Source organism: Xenopus laevis, chromosome 1L (assembly GCF_017654675.1).
Source record: "Xenopus laevis strain J_2021 chromosome 1L, Xenopus_laevis_v10.1, whole genome shotgun sequence".
In the NCBI taxonomy this organism is placed as follows: domain Eukaryota; kingdom Metazoa; phylum Chordata; class Amphibia; order Anura; family Pipidae; genus Xenopus; species Xenopus laevis.
Genome location: NC_054371.1, coordinates 120,993,633 through 121,010,266, shown reverse-complemented (window position 1 = coordinate 121,010,266; position 16,634 = coordinate 120,993,633). Strand labels below are relative to the sequence as shown.

Below are 16,634 nucleotides of genomic sequence, written 5' to 3'. Positions count from 1 at the left end.
ATACCACTGCTGAGGGGGGTTGTAAAATACATTCTACAGACTCCTTAAGGCGCTTCATTTCTGTCTCCTGGTCTTCAACATTCTCCCTGCTCTGAGGGGGTTTGATTTGAAACCTGATACGTCGTGGCTCTTCTCCATCATCATCAAAATCAGAATCACTTGAGGAACAGCACTGAACAGAGTTTCCTGGGGTATCCATCAAGGAGTAAATATTTTTCAGACCAATGTACAGCAATAACCATGTATACCATGGAAAGCACCACGTCCACAACAGCCTCACATATGGGAATGTTTATACCTTCTATAGTCTCAGAAAGACGCAGTGTTCTTTTCATTGTCTTCGGGAAATTTCCAGAATTTGCAGTGTATGTTACATATGGTAGGCAGACACTATTTATCATTGTTATTCAATATGGTGAGGTTGCCAACCGAATGTATCTGGGTCAAATTGGTCTACCCACACACTGGGCCAAAATGGGCTGTTCCTAGCAGTGCTCAAAGTGTCCTTGAGGCTCATTTACAAACACTGGGCTCCTGGGCAGTAACCCATGGCAACCAATCAGAAGAATGCTGTCATTGTTTCATTTCATTGTTCTACCTGCAGCTCGTTGAGAAAACCTAATCTAGTTCTTTATCTTATCCTATGCTCTCCTATCACTAGTTTATTTTTTTGCCTTCCCCTCCACCTCACTTTTCTTTAACCAATATATTTATTTTTTTAACCCCTCCAGATTTTTCTTTGCTGAACTGCTATATTGAGAGATGCTGCATGAACAACTTCCTTTTTTGCAATCCACACTGCAGTGTCACTTAGTACAGTGGGTCAGCACGCAGCAAGTAAGAGCTTAGTGGCTTGCAGGACTCCCAGTCAGTTGTTAGTTAACGTTTTTATTCCATTATATACAGTAAAAGCTGAGAAAGCTAGAAGAAGCTAGTCTATTAAGTTAAATTGAGTAGCTGCATTGCTGTGTACAAACATACACTGTATATGTACAAGATCACCTACTTGCTAGTGATATACAGTAGTACAGTTTATTGGATGTGCACACTGGTATGTCTGTCCACATATTTCAAAAGGATACCGTTCAAATTATCATCTGGTCGAATAGTAAAACCTTCTTCATCTACATCTGGATGATTCTAAAGATTAAACAACATGGTCAACATCTGAATGTAGCTCTGTCTTTGGAAAAAATATTGTATCAAGAAAAGAGAATCTTTGGGAAAAAAATGGTCAGTGTGACAAGGGTTTTCCTTAAAAAGGTTATTTGAGGGAACTAGATTGTGTATGCTTACGCCACAACCTGTGCATTTGTTTCCTAAAAGTTGCAAACAGCCTGGGAAAAACGATTAAAAAATGTGATTCAATTTACTGGTGGTGCCTAACATACTGACATTTACTAATGAATCAGGGTTTCCTTGTCCTTTAAAACTTTACACCAAACCGCAAGCATACAATTAACCCAAACTTCCCTTCCACTTGCTTTAGAGGTTGCATGATTGGGTGAGATTATCTTCATGCCTGGTGGCATTGCCCCATTGTCTCAGTGTTATGGACCAAAGTGTACAAAATGGATTCTCACATAATAGAGGTAACTATTAAACCAACCATGGAGTCAGAATTGCTGTTCCTGCCTTACCCTAAACTAGCACCACATCCACGCAAACTTGTATCCAAAATACTAGCAGTCACACGTTGGGTCATAGCCCTACATCGGCTGGCTCCCTCCCTATCTTACATCTATATGGTCACTATGGGAAAAGTTTCTCACTAAACTGCCATAGGAATGATAGCATCCATAATGTAACTGTGATCAAACTACTCACTGACTTAATTTGATTTTATTCTATCTTGTTTATATTTTTTCTGTAATTTTCATTTGCCTTTTAAGGTACCTTTATGATTTTATTCATTTGTTGATATATGCTTATCATTATCATAAAGAGTTATAAGAAAAAAAAAATAGCTAACTTTGCCCTTTTAAAATTTTGATGGTTACATAATGTCTCACCAATGTATTATTTAAAAGTTAAAATTATAGCAATATAAGAAAATAAACATTTAACCGCCACCCTCAGAAGAAACATCCTCGAATGATATAGTACCTATATTTTCAGGTTTAAGGTTACACTACAGCATTGCCTAACAATGGACAACTAAACCTGACCTGTAGCACAACTAAATCTGACAGAAAAAGGGTTAAATTAAGAAAATCAAGAGATACAAAAAGCATCTCTTTCACATGCGTGAAGAAAAAGTATTATTGCTATATGCTATAATCTGCACATTTAAGTGACAATCACAATAAAATAAAAGTAAACAGCATGTAAAGGAATTTAATACCATTGTATTGCTTACCACACAGTCTGACTCTGATGATTCCCTGCCAAAAAAAACAAGATACTGTTGGTGTTGAGGTGGGTAAGAAAAGACGTGCTTTTAAGGCTTTCAAGTTAGCTGGTACAGCCGAAACATTTATAAGGTACAAGGAGGCCAATAAATCATGCAAAGAAGCTATAAGGCAAGCTAAAATTGCTATAGAAAAGGATATTGCAGCAAGCAGTAAAAAAAATCCCAAATTATTTTTTAAATATGTCAATAGTAAAAAAATGAAGCAGGAAGGGGTGGGACCCTTACTATCAGAGGGGGATCAGCTGGTTGATGAAAACAAAATAAAAGCGCAGATTCTGAACTCGTATTTTTCATCTGTTTACACAAATGAAGAACCAGTAAGTGAAGGTTTCCTTCTTAACACTCCCAATTCTAGTAATACAACTAATGATGCATGGTTCACACAAGAAGAAATTCAAAAGAGACTTGAACAGGTTAAGATTAACAAAGGTCCAGGGCCAGATGGTATTCATCCCAGGGTAATTAGCGAGCTTAGCTCTGTGATTGCCAAACCTCTTTACTTAATTTTTCAGGATTCATTGAGATCTGGTATTGTGCCAAGAGACTGGCGAATTGCTAATGTGGTGCCTCTATTCAAAAAAGGATCCCGTTCTCAGCCTCAAAACTATAGGCCAGTTAGTCTGACGTCAGTATTAGGAAAGCTTTTCGAAGGGTTAATAAAGGATAAGATACTGGACTTCATAGCAAATCATAATACTATGAGTTTGTGCCAGCATGGTTTTATGCGTAATAGATCTTGCCAGACTAACTTAATTTCTTTTTACGAGAATGTAAGTAGAGACCTCGATTCTGGGATGGCAGTGGATGTGATTTACTTAGACTTTGCTAAAGCATTTGATACAGTGCCACACAAAAGGTTACTGGTTAAATTAAGGAATGTTGGCCTGGAACATAGTATTTGTACCTGGATAGCGAACTGGCTAAAAGATAGACTACAAAGAGTGGTGGTAAATGGAACATTTTCTAATTGGACCAGTGTTGTTAGTGGAGTACCGCAGGGCTCTGTACTAGGTCCCTTGCTTTTCAACTTGTTTATTAATGACCTGGAGGTGGGCATTGAAAGTACTGTTTCTATTTTTGCAGATGATACTAAATTGTGCAGAACTATAGGTTCCATGCAGGATGCTGCCACTTTGCAAAGTGATCTGTCTAAACTGGAAAACTGGGCAGCAAACTGGAAAATGAGGTTCAATGTTGATAAATGCAAGGTTATGCACTTTGGCAAAAATAATATAAATGCAAGTTATACACTAAATGGCAATGTGTTGGGAGTTTCCTTAAATGAAAAGGATCTAGGGGTCTTTGTAGATAACACGTTGTCTAATTCTGGGCAGTGTCATTCTGTGGCTACTAAAGCAAATAAAGTTCTGTCTTGCATAAAAAAGGGCATTAACTCAAGGGATGAAAACATAATTATGCCTCTTTATAGGTCCCTGGTAAGGCCTCATCTGGAGTATGCAGTTCAGTTTTGGACTCCAGTCCTTAAGAGGGATATAAATGAGCTGGAGAGAGTGCAGAGACGTGCAACTAAATTGGTTAGAGGGACGGAAGACTTAAATTATGAGGGTAGACTGTCAAGGTTGGGGTTGTTTTCTCTGGAAAAAAGGCGCTTGCGAGGGGACATGATTACACTTTACAAGTACATTAGAGGACATTATAGACAAATGGCAGGGGACCTTTTTACCCATAAAGTGGATCACCGTACCAGAGGCCACCCCTTTAGACTAGAAGAAAAGAACTTTCATTTGAAGCAACGTAGAGGGTTCTTCACAGTCAGGACAGTGAGGTTGTGGAATGCACTGCCGGGTGATGTTGTGATGGCTGATTCAGTTAATGCCTTTAAGAATGGCTTGGATGATTTTTTGGACAGACATAATATTAAAGGCTATTGTGATACTAAACTCTATAGTTAATATAGGTATGGGTATATAGAATTTTAATTAAAAGTAGGGAGGGGTGTGTGTATGGATGCTGGGTTTTCATTTGGAGGGGTTGAACTTGATGGACTTTGTCTTTTTTCAACCCAATTTAACTATGTAACTATGTAACTATGTAAAATGATGATGCAATCAAAAGAACTGGAAAAAAAACAAAACAAAAAAACAGGAAATTGTTTATACGTACCGTAATTTCTGTTTCCTGGTCACTTTCATGGCAGCATTCACCAAATGGGTTAATCCCCCCTGCTGGCCAGCGGACAGGACCTCCCCCTGATAGTTCAAAAGTTCTGCTTCCTCCTCTCCCCTTTGTCTTCGTCTAAAAGCTGTCCACAATAGGGTGGGAAACTCCCTGGTGAATGCTGCCATGAAAGTGACCAGGAAACAGAAATTACGGTACGTATAAACAATTTCCTGTTTTCCCCAGTCACCATGGCCAGCATTCACCAAATGGGAATTTCCAAAGCTCAAACAAAGGGCGGGACACCATATGCTTTTTAACAGAACTTTTTTAATCAGTGGAATACACAACCGATTGCAAAACTTTTCTCCCAAACTTAGCCTCTTGGGAAGACAAAACATCTAATTTGTAATGCTTTACAAATGTATTTAATGACGACCATCTTGCCGATTTGCAAATGCTCTCTGGCGACTCCCTGGCTTGTGCTGCCCAGGAACTTGCCAACGCCCTGGTAGAATGGGCCTTTAACCCTTTGGGAATCTTTCTACCTGCCACATTGTAAGCCTTCGCAATAGCCGCCACAATCCAAGAACTAATCGTCCTCTTTGTTGGAGCCTGACCTTTTCTGTATCCATTAGGCACTATGAACATACGGTCTGACTTTCTCCACGCTTCTGTTCTTTCCAAGTAGATCTTGATAGCTCTCACCAAATCCAGAGTATGCCATATTTTCTCTTGTGCAGACCTGGGATTCGGGAAAAAAGAGGGCAGAATAACTTCTAACTCCATATGGAATTTTGAGATGACCTTCGGTAGGAATCCAAATGCAGGTTTCAATACCACTCTGTCTTCAAATATCACTGTATGTGGTTCAGATGCTGCCAAGGCTGATATTTCTCCCACTCTACAGGCTGAAGTTATGGCCACCAAGAGAACTACTTTCAATGTCAGATTCCAGATGGAGCCTCAGTTAAGGTTTTAAGCACAAAAGGAAGATCCCACGGTGGCAAACAATCTCTCTCTTTATTGATTTAACCCTTATCATTGCATTAAAGAATCTTTTAACTAAAGGTTCTTCTGCCCATGTTTTTCCGGTTAGGGCTGAAATTGCCGACACCTGTCCTCTCAGTGTGCTGGAATGAAAATTTTTCTCATATCCTGAGAACAAAAATTCCATTGTGGGTGATGGAGATAAAGGAACACCTTTTTTATCCTTGACAAACTCCACAAACTTTTCCCATACCTTGTAATACTGAGCAGAAGTACTAGCTTTCCTTGATTTCATCAAAAAATCCACAACTTCCTCTTTCAGAGAGAGGCGTCTCAATCTCTCCCTTTCAACCGCCAGGCCATCAAGGACAGATGATTGCTCTCTTGTATCTGAATTGACCCCTGTGATAACCAGCCTGGAAAACTCTGGATCCGTATTGGTTCCTCTATGGCTAATTTTCGGAGAAGAGGAAACCAAGGCCTTCTGGGCCAGAAGGGAATAATCACTATGGCTTCTGCTCTGTCTTTCTTTGTTTTCTTTAATACTCTCCATATTAAGGGAAATGGAGGAAAAACATAAATGAAGTTCTCTGACCAATTCTGTCTCAAACCATCTATTGCCAATGCCTCCTTGCAGGGGAACCTCGAGAAAAACTGGAGACATTTTCTGTTCTGGGGAGATGCCATAGCATCTATCTCTGGTAGACCCCATCTTTCTACAATCTCTTCGAAAATGTCTTTGTGTAGACTCCATTCTCCCGGGTCTACCATCTCCCGGCTGAGGAAGTCTGCTTTTCCATTTTCTTTCCCTGGAAGATGGATAGCAGTTAAGCCCTCCAACCAATTTTCTGCCCACTGAAACAGAGGCTTTACTTCTTCCATCAGAGATACACTTCTGGTGCCTCCTTGCTTTACCAAATAGGCAACTGCTGTCGTATTGTCGGTCATGACTTTCACCTGTTTGTCTTTTAACAGGTGAGAAAGAGAAAAAAGGGACTGTTTTATGGCTCTCAATTCCAAAATATTTGAAGACACATTTTCTCCTCTCCAAGTGCCTTGTACAAATACTTCGCCTATGTGGGCTCCCCAACCCACACTCGATGCATCGGTGGTTATTACAACCCATTCTGGTTCTTCCAGAGGCACCCCTCTTGCCAGATGATCTCGACTGCACCACCACTCTAGAGTTCTTTTTACCTCTTGTGGTATTTTTACATCTTTCTGTAAATGTAAGTGAGGCTGCTTGACCTTTCTTAAAAGGAAACTTTGTAAGGGCCTTAGATGCCATCTTGCCCACCTCACTATTTGAATAGTCGCTGACATGGATCCCAACACCCTTAGGCATTGTCGTACGGATACTGTTCTCAGTCTCCTGAAATCTTTGATCATCCTGATTATCTTTTCTTGCCTCTCCACCGGCAGACTGACCAGATTCTGATCTGTTTGAAAGAAGGCCCCCAAATACTGCAGGGCTTGGGTAGGAACCAGATTGCTCTTTTCTTGGTTTATTACCCACCCATGGGCTAGTAAAAAATCTTTTACTCGAGCAGTATGAACTTCGGCTTCTGACTTTGAATTTGCTACCACCAAGATATCGTCCAGATAGTGGAATACTGCTAGCCCCTCTTTCCTTAACTCCGCTATGAGTGTTATCAACACCTTTGTGAACACTCTTGGGGACTGAGAAAGACCAAATGGAAGGCATCTGAACTGTACATGATGATCTTCCACCGAAACCCTTAGGTATTTTCTGTCTCTTTGAGAGATTGGAATGTGGAAATAAGCATCTTTTAAATCTATGCTGGTTAACCAATCTCCCACGGAGATTGCCTGCATGATGGATGTTAGAGATTCCATTTTGAATTTTCTCGTTTGCAGAAATTTGTTCAGATTCCTCATGTCTAACACCGGTCTCCATGTGCCTGATGCTTTCTTCACTAGAAAAAGCCTTGAATAAAAACCTTTGTATTCTTCTTGAGGATCTACAATTTCTATTGCTCTTGACTTGAACAATTGATCTAGATATTCTCGGACAATCTTCACTTTTGACTCTTCTCCTTTGAAAATGGATTCTACGAAAAAAATCTTCCCTGGGTACCGACTTGAATTCTAGAGCAAATCCTGACTCTACAATCTTCTGTACCCATGTGTCTTGAATAGTTCTGGCCCAGACATGAGCGAAATCGTTTAATCTGCCTCCTACCATGTTCTGGGCCTTGCCACCTTCATTGTTGACTGGAGGTCGATGGGGCGGAAGAAAAAACTCCAGGTCTCTTTGTTGCCCCTCTAGAACCTGGACGGCCTGACCTCCAAGAAGACTGCCTGGAGAACTCTCTTCCCGGCTTGTACTGTCTTGAAGCTCTAAATGATCTTTCTTTACCCTTGCTGTAGCCCGGATCATAGCGAGCCTTCTTAGGCTGATTTTCCTGAGGCAAAAACATACTCTTGCCCCCTGATACTTTCTTTATGATCGCATCCAGCTTCTCACCAAACAACATCTCTCCTTCGAATGGTAACTGGCATAAGTTAGCTTTTGAAGCTGTATCTGCTGCCCAAGATTTCAGCCATAGCGCCCTCCTGACTGCCACAGACAAAGCCATAGATCGAGCAGAAAAATGAACTAGATCAACTGATGCTTCCGAAACAAACTCTGTTGCCATCTTGCAATCTGACAGCATCTCCAATAACTTTGGTCTCTTTACATTACATAGCCATACTTTTAATGCTCTAGACACTGACGTCAAGGCCACCGCCGGCCTACAGGCTGCTCCTGCTGCTCCAAAAGCTTTTCAAGTTGAATTCCATTTTCTTTTCCATTGGTTCTCTAAAAACCGCTGCATCATCCACTGGAAGAGTAGTCTTTTTAGCCAACCTTACTACAGCTGCATCCACCTTCGGAGGGATATCCCAGGGTTTTGAATCTTGCTCATCAAAAGGATATTTTTTGTTAAATTTCCCTGCCGTCTGTGCTCTTTTTTCTGTCTTTTTCCATTCCGATACAATAATTTCTTTTATTGATGAATGTACCGGAAAAAACACAGCTTTCTTCTTTGAAGAAGGAAACAGCTTGTCTGCTGATGACATCTTCGCAGATTCTGTGGGGAAAGTTAAAGTTTGTCTAACAGCTTTTATTAGAGGATCAATTATGGATAGATCGAATGTGGATTCTTCGTCTGAATCAATTTCTCCTTCCTCCGATCCAGCTTGAGACAGGATATCTGAGTCAGCTGACAAATCTCCTTCCGATATATCTGACATGGACTCCCCCTGTCTTGCATGATGTCTGGGCCTCTTTTTAGAGCTTGACACCTCCTGGAATCCTTGTATGACTGCTTGTTTGATCACAGACGCTAAGGACTCTGCAAACAATTGATTCTCCTGTGATATAGATGTTCCAGGTTCCTGCTGTTTTTCCCCAGAAACTGTAGACTTCTCTGGAGACTTGTCCTTCCTAGCATCTGTGGCAGGCAGGCTGCATACAAAATAACAACAATTTGTTAGAAGTTGAGTCACAACCCCATGCCACAGTCACTCTCTCATACTTCACCTTTTTCTCTTAGGGTGTGAAGCTTTTCCCGTACCAGGTTCCATAGGTAACTAATTAAGAGAGTAGACAAGATTTTAATCAGCTTTCAATAGTAAAAAACTAGATTTTAGCTGAACATGCCCCACACACATACCTGTAGCTGGAGATTCTACTATTCAGCGTTCAGTGTTCCTGTATTGGAATGGCACCCACAGGAAGTGAACAATTCTTTAAATAGAGGCAGCAGCCCTCTGTATAGAAAACATACTCTGCTTACCTAGCTGCATAAATCCTCTATTATCCATGTTGCAGGCAAGAACGCTCTGTTTGGCGCCAATCCCCTGCTTCTGGCAATCGTACAGCGCTGTTTCCCATTTGCGCTAACTTTGCCCAAATCCAAAATGTCCGACCGGCAACTTCCGCCGATGACGTCACTTCCGGTCGCCTCCGTTACCACACCTTGCTATAGACTGGAGAAGGAACCGCTGCACATCTTCTGGTGCCTCTCCCCGAGCTCTCGGCCTACCTGACCCGCACCCGGGAGGATTTAGCCATGCCCAGGAGCTCCATAAGCGGCGCACGACCTGCCGCTCTTTCCAGCCAAAAGAAACCCCCGACCCGCAAGCGGGAGGAGAGTTCCCCAAATGTAAGTGACCCAACGCTAACCCCTAACCGGGGAGCTTCTTTCAGGCCCTTACTGTGCTTTTCCTTCATTCTTAGGTAGGAATAAATTCTTTATTTTTTCTTCTTCTCCTCTCCCTGGCCCGGACAGGACAAAAAAGACAAAGGGGAGAGGAGGAAGCAGAACTTTTGAACTATCAGGGGGAGGTCCTGTCCGCTGGCCAGCAGGGGGGATTAACCCATTTGGTGAATGCTGGCCATGGTGACTGGGGAAAAAAACAATGTATGAAGACTGACTTACACAGGATGTGCTTCTTTCTCTTTTCTGCTCAGACCACGAATACGAAAAGGTTTGGACCACGTACGTTTTACACCTGTTCGAAAGAGCCATAATAGAGAACCAATTAGAGGAAAAAAGACTGAAGAGCACAGGAAGGTTAATTTGGTGAAAAATGGAAAGTTGCTGTATAGCTTTTGAACAAGATATAAAACATGAAATTGATTTTGCTATACACTCACCTTCTAAAGAAGCAGGAAATCGGAAACCTTCATATTCAACTGGCTCTGATAAAGGAACACACAATTTTATATAAAGTTTAAAGCCAATTTCCCATTCTACCTATTTTTTACAATATGTCAGTTTTAATATGGTTTAACATTTTACATTATGTATAATTGCTGGCTCCCTTGACAGAAAATTTAGAATACTTATACAGGCCATTGGAAAGGACTTTGTAAAACAAGCCTATGCCTCCTAATCCTTCCACCAGTTCAACTCAGCTTTCCCCATGTCACTGAGAATGTTTCCCCTTTCTGCAATATACTCGGAAGTCTCTTTCTAGCAGAATTTCAGCTAAACCTCTCCGCAGACTCATCATCCGCAGATCTGCAATCTAGAACTTTGCTCATCGGATTCAAGGTTTCTCATCATATATGATGCACAGGCCAAGTATCCAGCATGATATCGCTGGCTTTGGAATAACCACTCAGTATCACTGCATAGAGTGGTGAATGTGAACTCAGAACTCATTGAGGTTACAGTACTTGATCCAAGGTGGCAGCCACAAATTCTAAAGAAAATGATGTAGATATTTTATAATTATATTATATCTCCTGTGATCTGCAATAACAGAATGCTTCAATAGGAAGCTTTCTTGTACCTTTCCCCCACAGTTTTCCCTGTTAAAAATTTTTTTTTATATAAATATACACCTTTATTTATACTATGTGACAAATATCTAGAGAAAAAGCAAATCCCACAGAACATCCATGTGATGAAAAGGTGTTCAAAACCAATCTGATGAGGGAATCTACCACCTTGGTTGAGTCACTCTGAGAGGACAGATGGATTAATTCCACCTGGAACAGTTCTCTGTTGCTCTTGAGAGTAATTTTGGTCACTTTTGGAGGATTTTCTTTGGGAAACTGCCATGGAAGAAGCAGGGGTGTAGGCACAAAGGAAGGCCCATTACAGTATGCAATCAGTAAGTAGGTGGAAAGGTGGAAAAGGGTCCTCTCCTCTGGCCATGACACCCTCGGGCTTGTTGTTAAAAAAACAGGGGAATAATGGGCCCAAAGGACTGAGGAGGCACCTGAACCCATCTATTGCAAGGTTCCAAGATTCTCACGAGAAGCTTTAATTGAATTTGCAAAAGGGGGAGTAAAAAAAAACACTAATGAATGTACCAAATCAAGGAACTCCTAGGTCACCTCTTACCTGGCCTATCTGTTCCTGTTCCATTGCTTTCTGCAAATCTTCTAATCAGTTTCTCTACAGCCACATTTTCCATGTTGTGTTTAAACTCCTCATGTACCTGTAGGCAGAACGTTAACAAGAGTCATTAAAAGGACACTGACACTGAAAATGGGAAATATAAAGTTTAAAGGAAATAGAAGTAAAGATGAAACTGTATATCTTTTGAATCTCAACAGACAGAATCAAATGGACATGTATGAATCTAGAGAATGGGGGAGTTTGCACAACTTAAAGCATGGTATTACAGGGCCTGGTGAAAATATGAAGGTTAGAAATTGTGAAGGTGAAGGTAAGGTAAGGTAAGAAGACTACAAATCACTGAAGAGCATTCAAATAAGAGTTATATTTGCCTCGGGGAAAACCACCATTAAAATGTAAGTAAAACAGATATCATGCAGAGAATTCCACTATCTAGTTTATGATCTCTGCAGGTTTTTTCCCCCATAGTCAAATTTAAGCAAATATTGTTTATTTTTTAATGATTTCTTGTTTCCATTTTCTCAGTACTAATAAAACAGTACCTTGTATTAGCTGAACTAAAATAAATCCAGGTTGGTGGCAAAACAATCATTTCTTTTAGTAGAATTAAGGGGACCTCTCAGTCTACGAAATATTTCTCTCTTCCTTTTCTATCATGTTAGGTGAGAAAACTTTACTTAAACTGTATACATTATTTAAATATTGTTCCTTCAGTCTTGGAATTCACAATCACAGCTTGATGGCAGGCACCATTTTGTGGACAATGTTAAGAATGCAAATCTTGTATCACCAGAAATGGGACCAATGTCCATGCCCATGCACAGGCTACACAATTACAGAGTGTGTGTGTGAAGGGAGAGGAAATGTGAGCAGTACTGTGATATCTAGGAGATGCTAAATGGAAAGTGAAAGCAATTGCTGCTCTGCTCCTATGCCAGAGACATAGAATCAAAGCAGGTAATATACGATTGCCAGCTCAGATTTATAATTGGTATGGAAGTTTTAAAGGTCTCATATTTAATTTGTAAAGAACTTTTATTTTACGTATGGGTGACAGTCCCATTGAGCCAAACTACAAAAAAACCTCAGGTCACAATTTTTGGATAATAGAATGTTTTACTAGTAAAGATGGACTAACAAATGTCCTGGGTAAAAAAAGTGGAGACTAAAATTAGCCTTACCTGTCCAATCTGAACATGAGTGTCCTCCACTGAGTGAGAGTATGCAGTGACAAGTCGCTTCATGTGTCTAAGATGAGTGGACTCCGTATCTTGGAATGTCTAGTTGTTAAGAAAGAATAGACTTATGCAGGATTATCTACAGTGACCACCAAGTAAATAGGCAAATGCCTCTGTTTAGTAACAAGTAACAAATAGCAAGTTGCATTTATTTTTCTAGTGGAGTAAAAAAAATTGTTGCATTAGCAATATGGGGCAAATTATTGATTGTTGCAGAGCAGTTGTAACATTCCTTAATGCTGGGTGGTTTTGTGTTAATAGATAAATAAAACAAGTCCTGTTTTTTCTTTCTGCATCTGATAAAACACACATCCTGTCCTGTCTAGACTAATGCAACCTTCTGTAACCTGGCTGCCAGAATCCCACTTCTCTCTTTCTCTGTATATATTTAAATATGCTGCTAAATTCATCTGAATAATGATGTAATAACATAACTGGCTGCCAGAATCCTGCTTCTCTCTTTCTCTGTATATATTAAAATATGCTGCTAAATTCTTCAGAATAATGATTTATCTAATAATATAACTTCCAAAGACATTTCATTTTTTAAACATAGTTTTGTGGAAGTCTCCTATTTACCTTTTTAGAACCACTGCCTTTTCATACCACCCACATCCCCACATCAGGAGCAACTTTGTGTCAGGAGCAACTTTGTGTATATGAGCCGGAGTCACCAAAAATTGACTCCTAATAACTTTAATTACAAGCACTGAAAATAATCAAATCAGATTTAAGAACTTCTATGAAGGAGGATCTGGCAGAAGCAATTCTGTTTCTAAGAACAATACTTAAGTTAATGTTGGATTGTTTCTAACAGCTATTCTACCGCTATATGCCAGGTTCAGTTAATATATAAGTTGTGTAAGGTTTTACAATTGTTTGGTTTATGAAGTTTGACTTTGGTTTTGGTTTAGAATTACCAAAGGATGTGGTTTACATTTTTGAGTTTTGGCAGCTTTGTATGTTGTGTATTTAACTTCTTTCAATCAACATGGAAAATACATTAGTAAATTAAAGGATCAGGGACACCAACAATGTATGTGTTTGAAAGTAACATATAATATACTGTTAGCATGTAATTGTAAAAGCTGTGCATTTGCTTCAGAAAGACTACTGTAGTTTATATAAACAAGCTGCTGTGTAGCCATGGGGGCAGCCATTGAAGCTGCTAGGGAAAAAAGGCACAGGTTACATAGCACATAACAGATAAGCCCTGTCCAATACAATGGTGTTTTTCCATTATCTGCTATGTAACCTGTGCCTTTTTTCCAGCTTGAAGCAAACAGGCCAGTTTTACCAGTGCAGAGCAACAATATATTTTATTTTAATTACTTTGTTAGTCTTTCAGTTTTTGGTGTTCCTGACGACAGTATATTTGGCTATATATATTAATTTATTTTAGTACCCACACAGACCTTTATCAAGATAACACATTACATTTTCATTAATGTAACAGTTCTAGGATACCAAAAGACCAATGGAAAATCAGCACCCAAATAGTGTACTGTATACATCTCACCTACCTGTGCGGACTGCAACATCTTTTGTTCAAATTCTTTGCGTACTGCATTGTACTTTTCAACTGAAGAGCGCAGGGACTCTGCTGCTTTTCTAGTCTTTAGTTCTGCCTGGGACAGGTAACACAAAGTATAATTTTGTGGGAAAAAGTTAACTTTTCCCCATGTACATATTAGTGCATAGTTATGAAACAGAAAAAGACTGGAATATGTAACAGCCAAAAAATGAATGGTGTATAAAATAATGCTATAGGTTTAAAGTCTTAAGTATGAAAGGAAAATAAACAGGCACATGGAAGATATAAGTAAAACAATTATTTGCTATAGCAGGGCTGTTTTCTTGTGGCTCTGCATGCAAATTTGGTACTCCATGATGTTTTTGTGCTGCACCCCAATAATATTCCAGTGGATTTTACCTCACCTTTTCTAACTCTTTTTGCAGTGAACCCTCTCTCCTAAGGCGCTCCTGCTCAGAGAATTTGGTGCAGTAATTGTCCCGTGATTTCTGCAGCATCTGGGAACTGCACTGAAGCAGCTGTATGGCCTCCAGGGTACCGGACATCTCATCTTTGGACTGCGCATAAACAGCATATTAAGAGTTTCAAATATTACAAATATTAACCATTTAAAAAAATAAATAAACAAAATTAGCATATTTTTTCCTTTTTCATCTGTATGCAAAGCAGATTTTTTACTGGTTCATTTCTTTATTACTTGCATTAAACAGCTTACTCAGTAACAAATAAATACGTCAAGGAATTTTTAACAATTTCCTCTAAGGTATCATGGCCAACTCTGTAGAAAACATGGTTCTACTTTGATGTAATAACTAATCAGGGGTAACAGGGTGCTGACTTGCAGTGCTGTGATCCTAGGTTTGACATATGACAAGGATTTCGATCCCAAGCTCCCCTGGGGCACGCACTAATGTGAATAATGTCTAAAAGAGCTGTAGAATATGTTATGTTATGCTATATAAAGACTAATAATCAACAGGTTTAAACATTTACGCGTAAATGGTTATATACATAGATTTAATTAACACTGTAACATTATTGGTATGCTTTTACCTTTTTGTGCATTTTGATTTGTTCGTCACCATACCGACTGATCTCTTTGATAAGATCATGCAGTTTCTTGCTCAGTTCCAGGTGGCAGAGAGCTAGCTTGTCTGAAGACACTCTGAACATCTCCCACATTGGGGCAAATGTCCTGCAGGAAGAAGACAGCCAAAGGGTGAATACTTACATCTATGATTTAGTGTTTGTGAAACACAATAGTGTAAGGCTACTTCCATGTAGGGATGCACCGAATCCAGGATTCAGTCCGGGATTCGACCAGGATTCTGCCTTTTTCAGCAAGATTCGATTTTGCCGAACCCTTTTGCCCGGCCGAACTGATTGCATATGCAAATTAGGGGTGAGGAGGGAAATTGGGTGTCACAAAACAAGGAAGATTAAAATGTTTTCCCCTTCCAAACCCTAATTTGCATATGCATTTGTATTCGGCCGAATCTTTCACGAAAGATTTGGGGGTTCGTCCGAATCCAAAATAGTGGATTGGTGCATCCCTACTTCCATGTGTACCAAATAATCATCTTGAACTTTTACACGTCTTATGGGAAGACAGCTCTTTGAGTGCCTGCTCTACTACAATACAGTTTTGATCCGCTTCCTTAGCTGAAGGCTCAGGGCAGTGCACCTGGGCCTCTTCATAATCTTGGTAAGTTAGCACTTTGGGACCTCAATCATTCTCCTGTATTATATATCTGCCTAATGTCTTATAGTGTCCATAAGTAATGAGCACATTTTTTAGGCAAGTATGGATTTGTGACGAAATTACACATTTCTCCATAGGTTGTGAAACCACACATGAAATTTTGCAGCAAAAAAAAAAAAAGTGGCCACAAAATGCCCATAGTAGGCCCAGTGTATTCTGCACCTAAAAAGTCACTGTGGAAAAAACCCATTGACAAATTAATTTTGCCAATTTTCACTCATCACTAGTGCCCATACAAAGGCAGATATTGGCCTCACTTGAATGAAATGGGCACTTGCACAAAATTATCTGTACCTATTTAATTATATCTGCAACACATACCCTAAATGGCTCCCACTGGTGACCATCTTGGACAGTTTCTGCATGGATTTTGAGTAGGATTCCTCAATGGCTGCTCTGGAAGATGCATTGGGGAAAAGAAAAAAATCAATATGCAAAGTAAGCCCCTACATATAATGCAAGTCAAAAGTTTATTATCTTTGAATGTATTTGGTTGTTAAAATATATTTGTAAGAATAAAAAAGTAAGGGAGTATAAACTCTGTAACCTCATGCCTGAAACACTTTGGTGAATGAATTATCAATTGATTCCTACCAAAAAATACACAAAAATAGAAATCTGAGTCCTAATTCACTTGATAAATGTCCCTTTGTTTTTATGAGGCTTTGGAGTACAAAACTGAACTTTTGTTACAAGT

General features: G+C 39.7%; 1 protein-coding gene across 3 annotated transcripts in view; it reads right to left on the bottom strand.

Moving 5' to 3' along the window:
* The window catches only part of fcho1.L (FCH and mu domain containing endocytic adaptor 1 L homeolog), a 71,413-nt gene that overhangs the window by 20,927 nt on the left and 33,852 nt on the right, over positions 1–16,634 (bottom strand). For all 3 annotated transcript variants that reach the window (XM_018256708.2, XM_018256703.2, XM_018256710.2), the window contains exons 5-15: positions 16,259–16,333; positions 15,229–15,370; positions 14,580–14,732; positions 14,165–14,269; positions 12,585–12,683; positions 11,386–11,482; positions 10,188–10,232; positions 9,970–10,042; positions 2,360–2,384; positions 1,083–1,140; positions 5–186 (exon numbers count right to left, since the gene is read on the bottom strand). In XM_018256708.2, the coding sequence (XP_018112197.1) occupies positions 5–186; positions 1,083–1,140; positions 2,360–2,384; positions 9,970–10,042; positions 10,188–10,232; positions 11,386–11,482; positions 12,585–12,683; positions 14,165–14,269; positions 14,580–14,732; positions 15,229–15,370; positions 16,259–16,333 (1,054 nt within the window). The remainder of the gene's footprint in view (positions 1–4; positions 187–1,082; positions 1,141–2,359; positions 2,385–9,969; positions 10,043–10,187; positions 10,233–11,385; positions 11,483–12,584; positions 12,684–14,164; positions 14,270–14,579; positions 14,733–15,228; positions 15,371–16,258; positions 16,334–16,634) is intronic.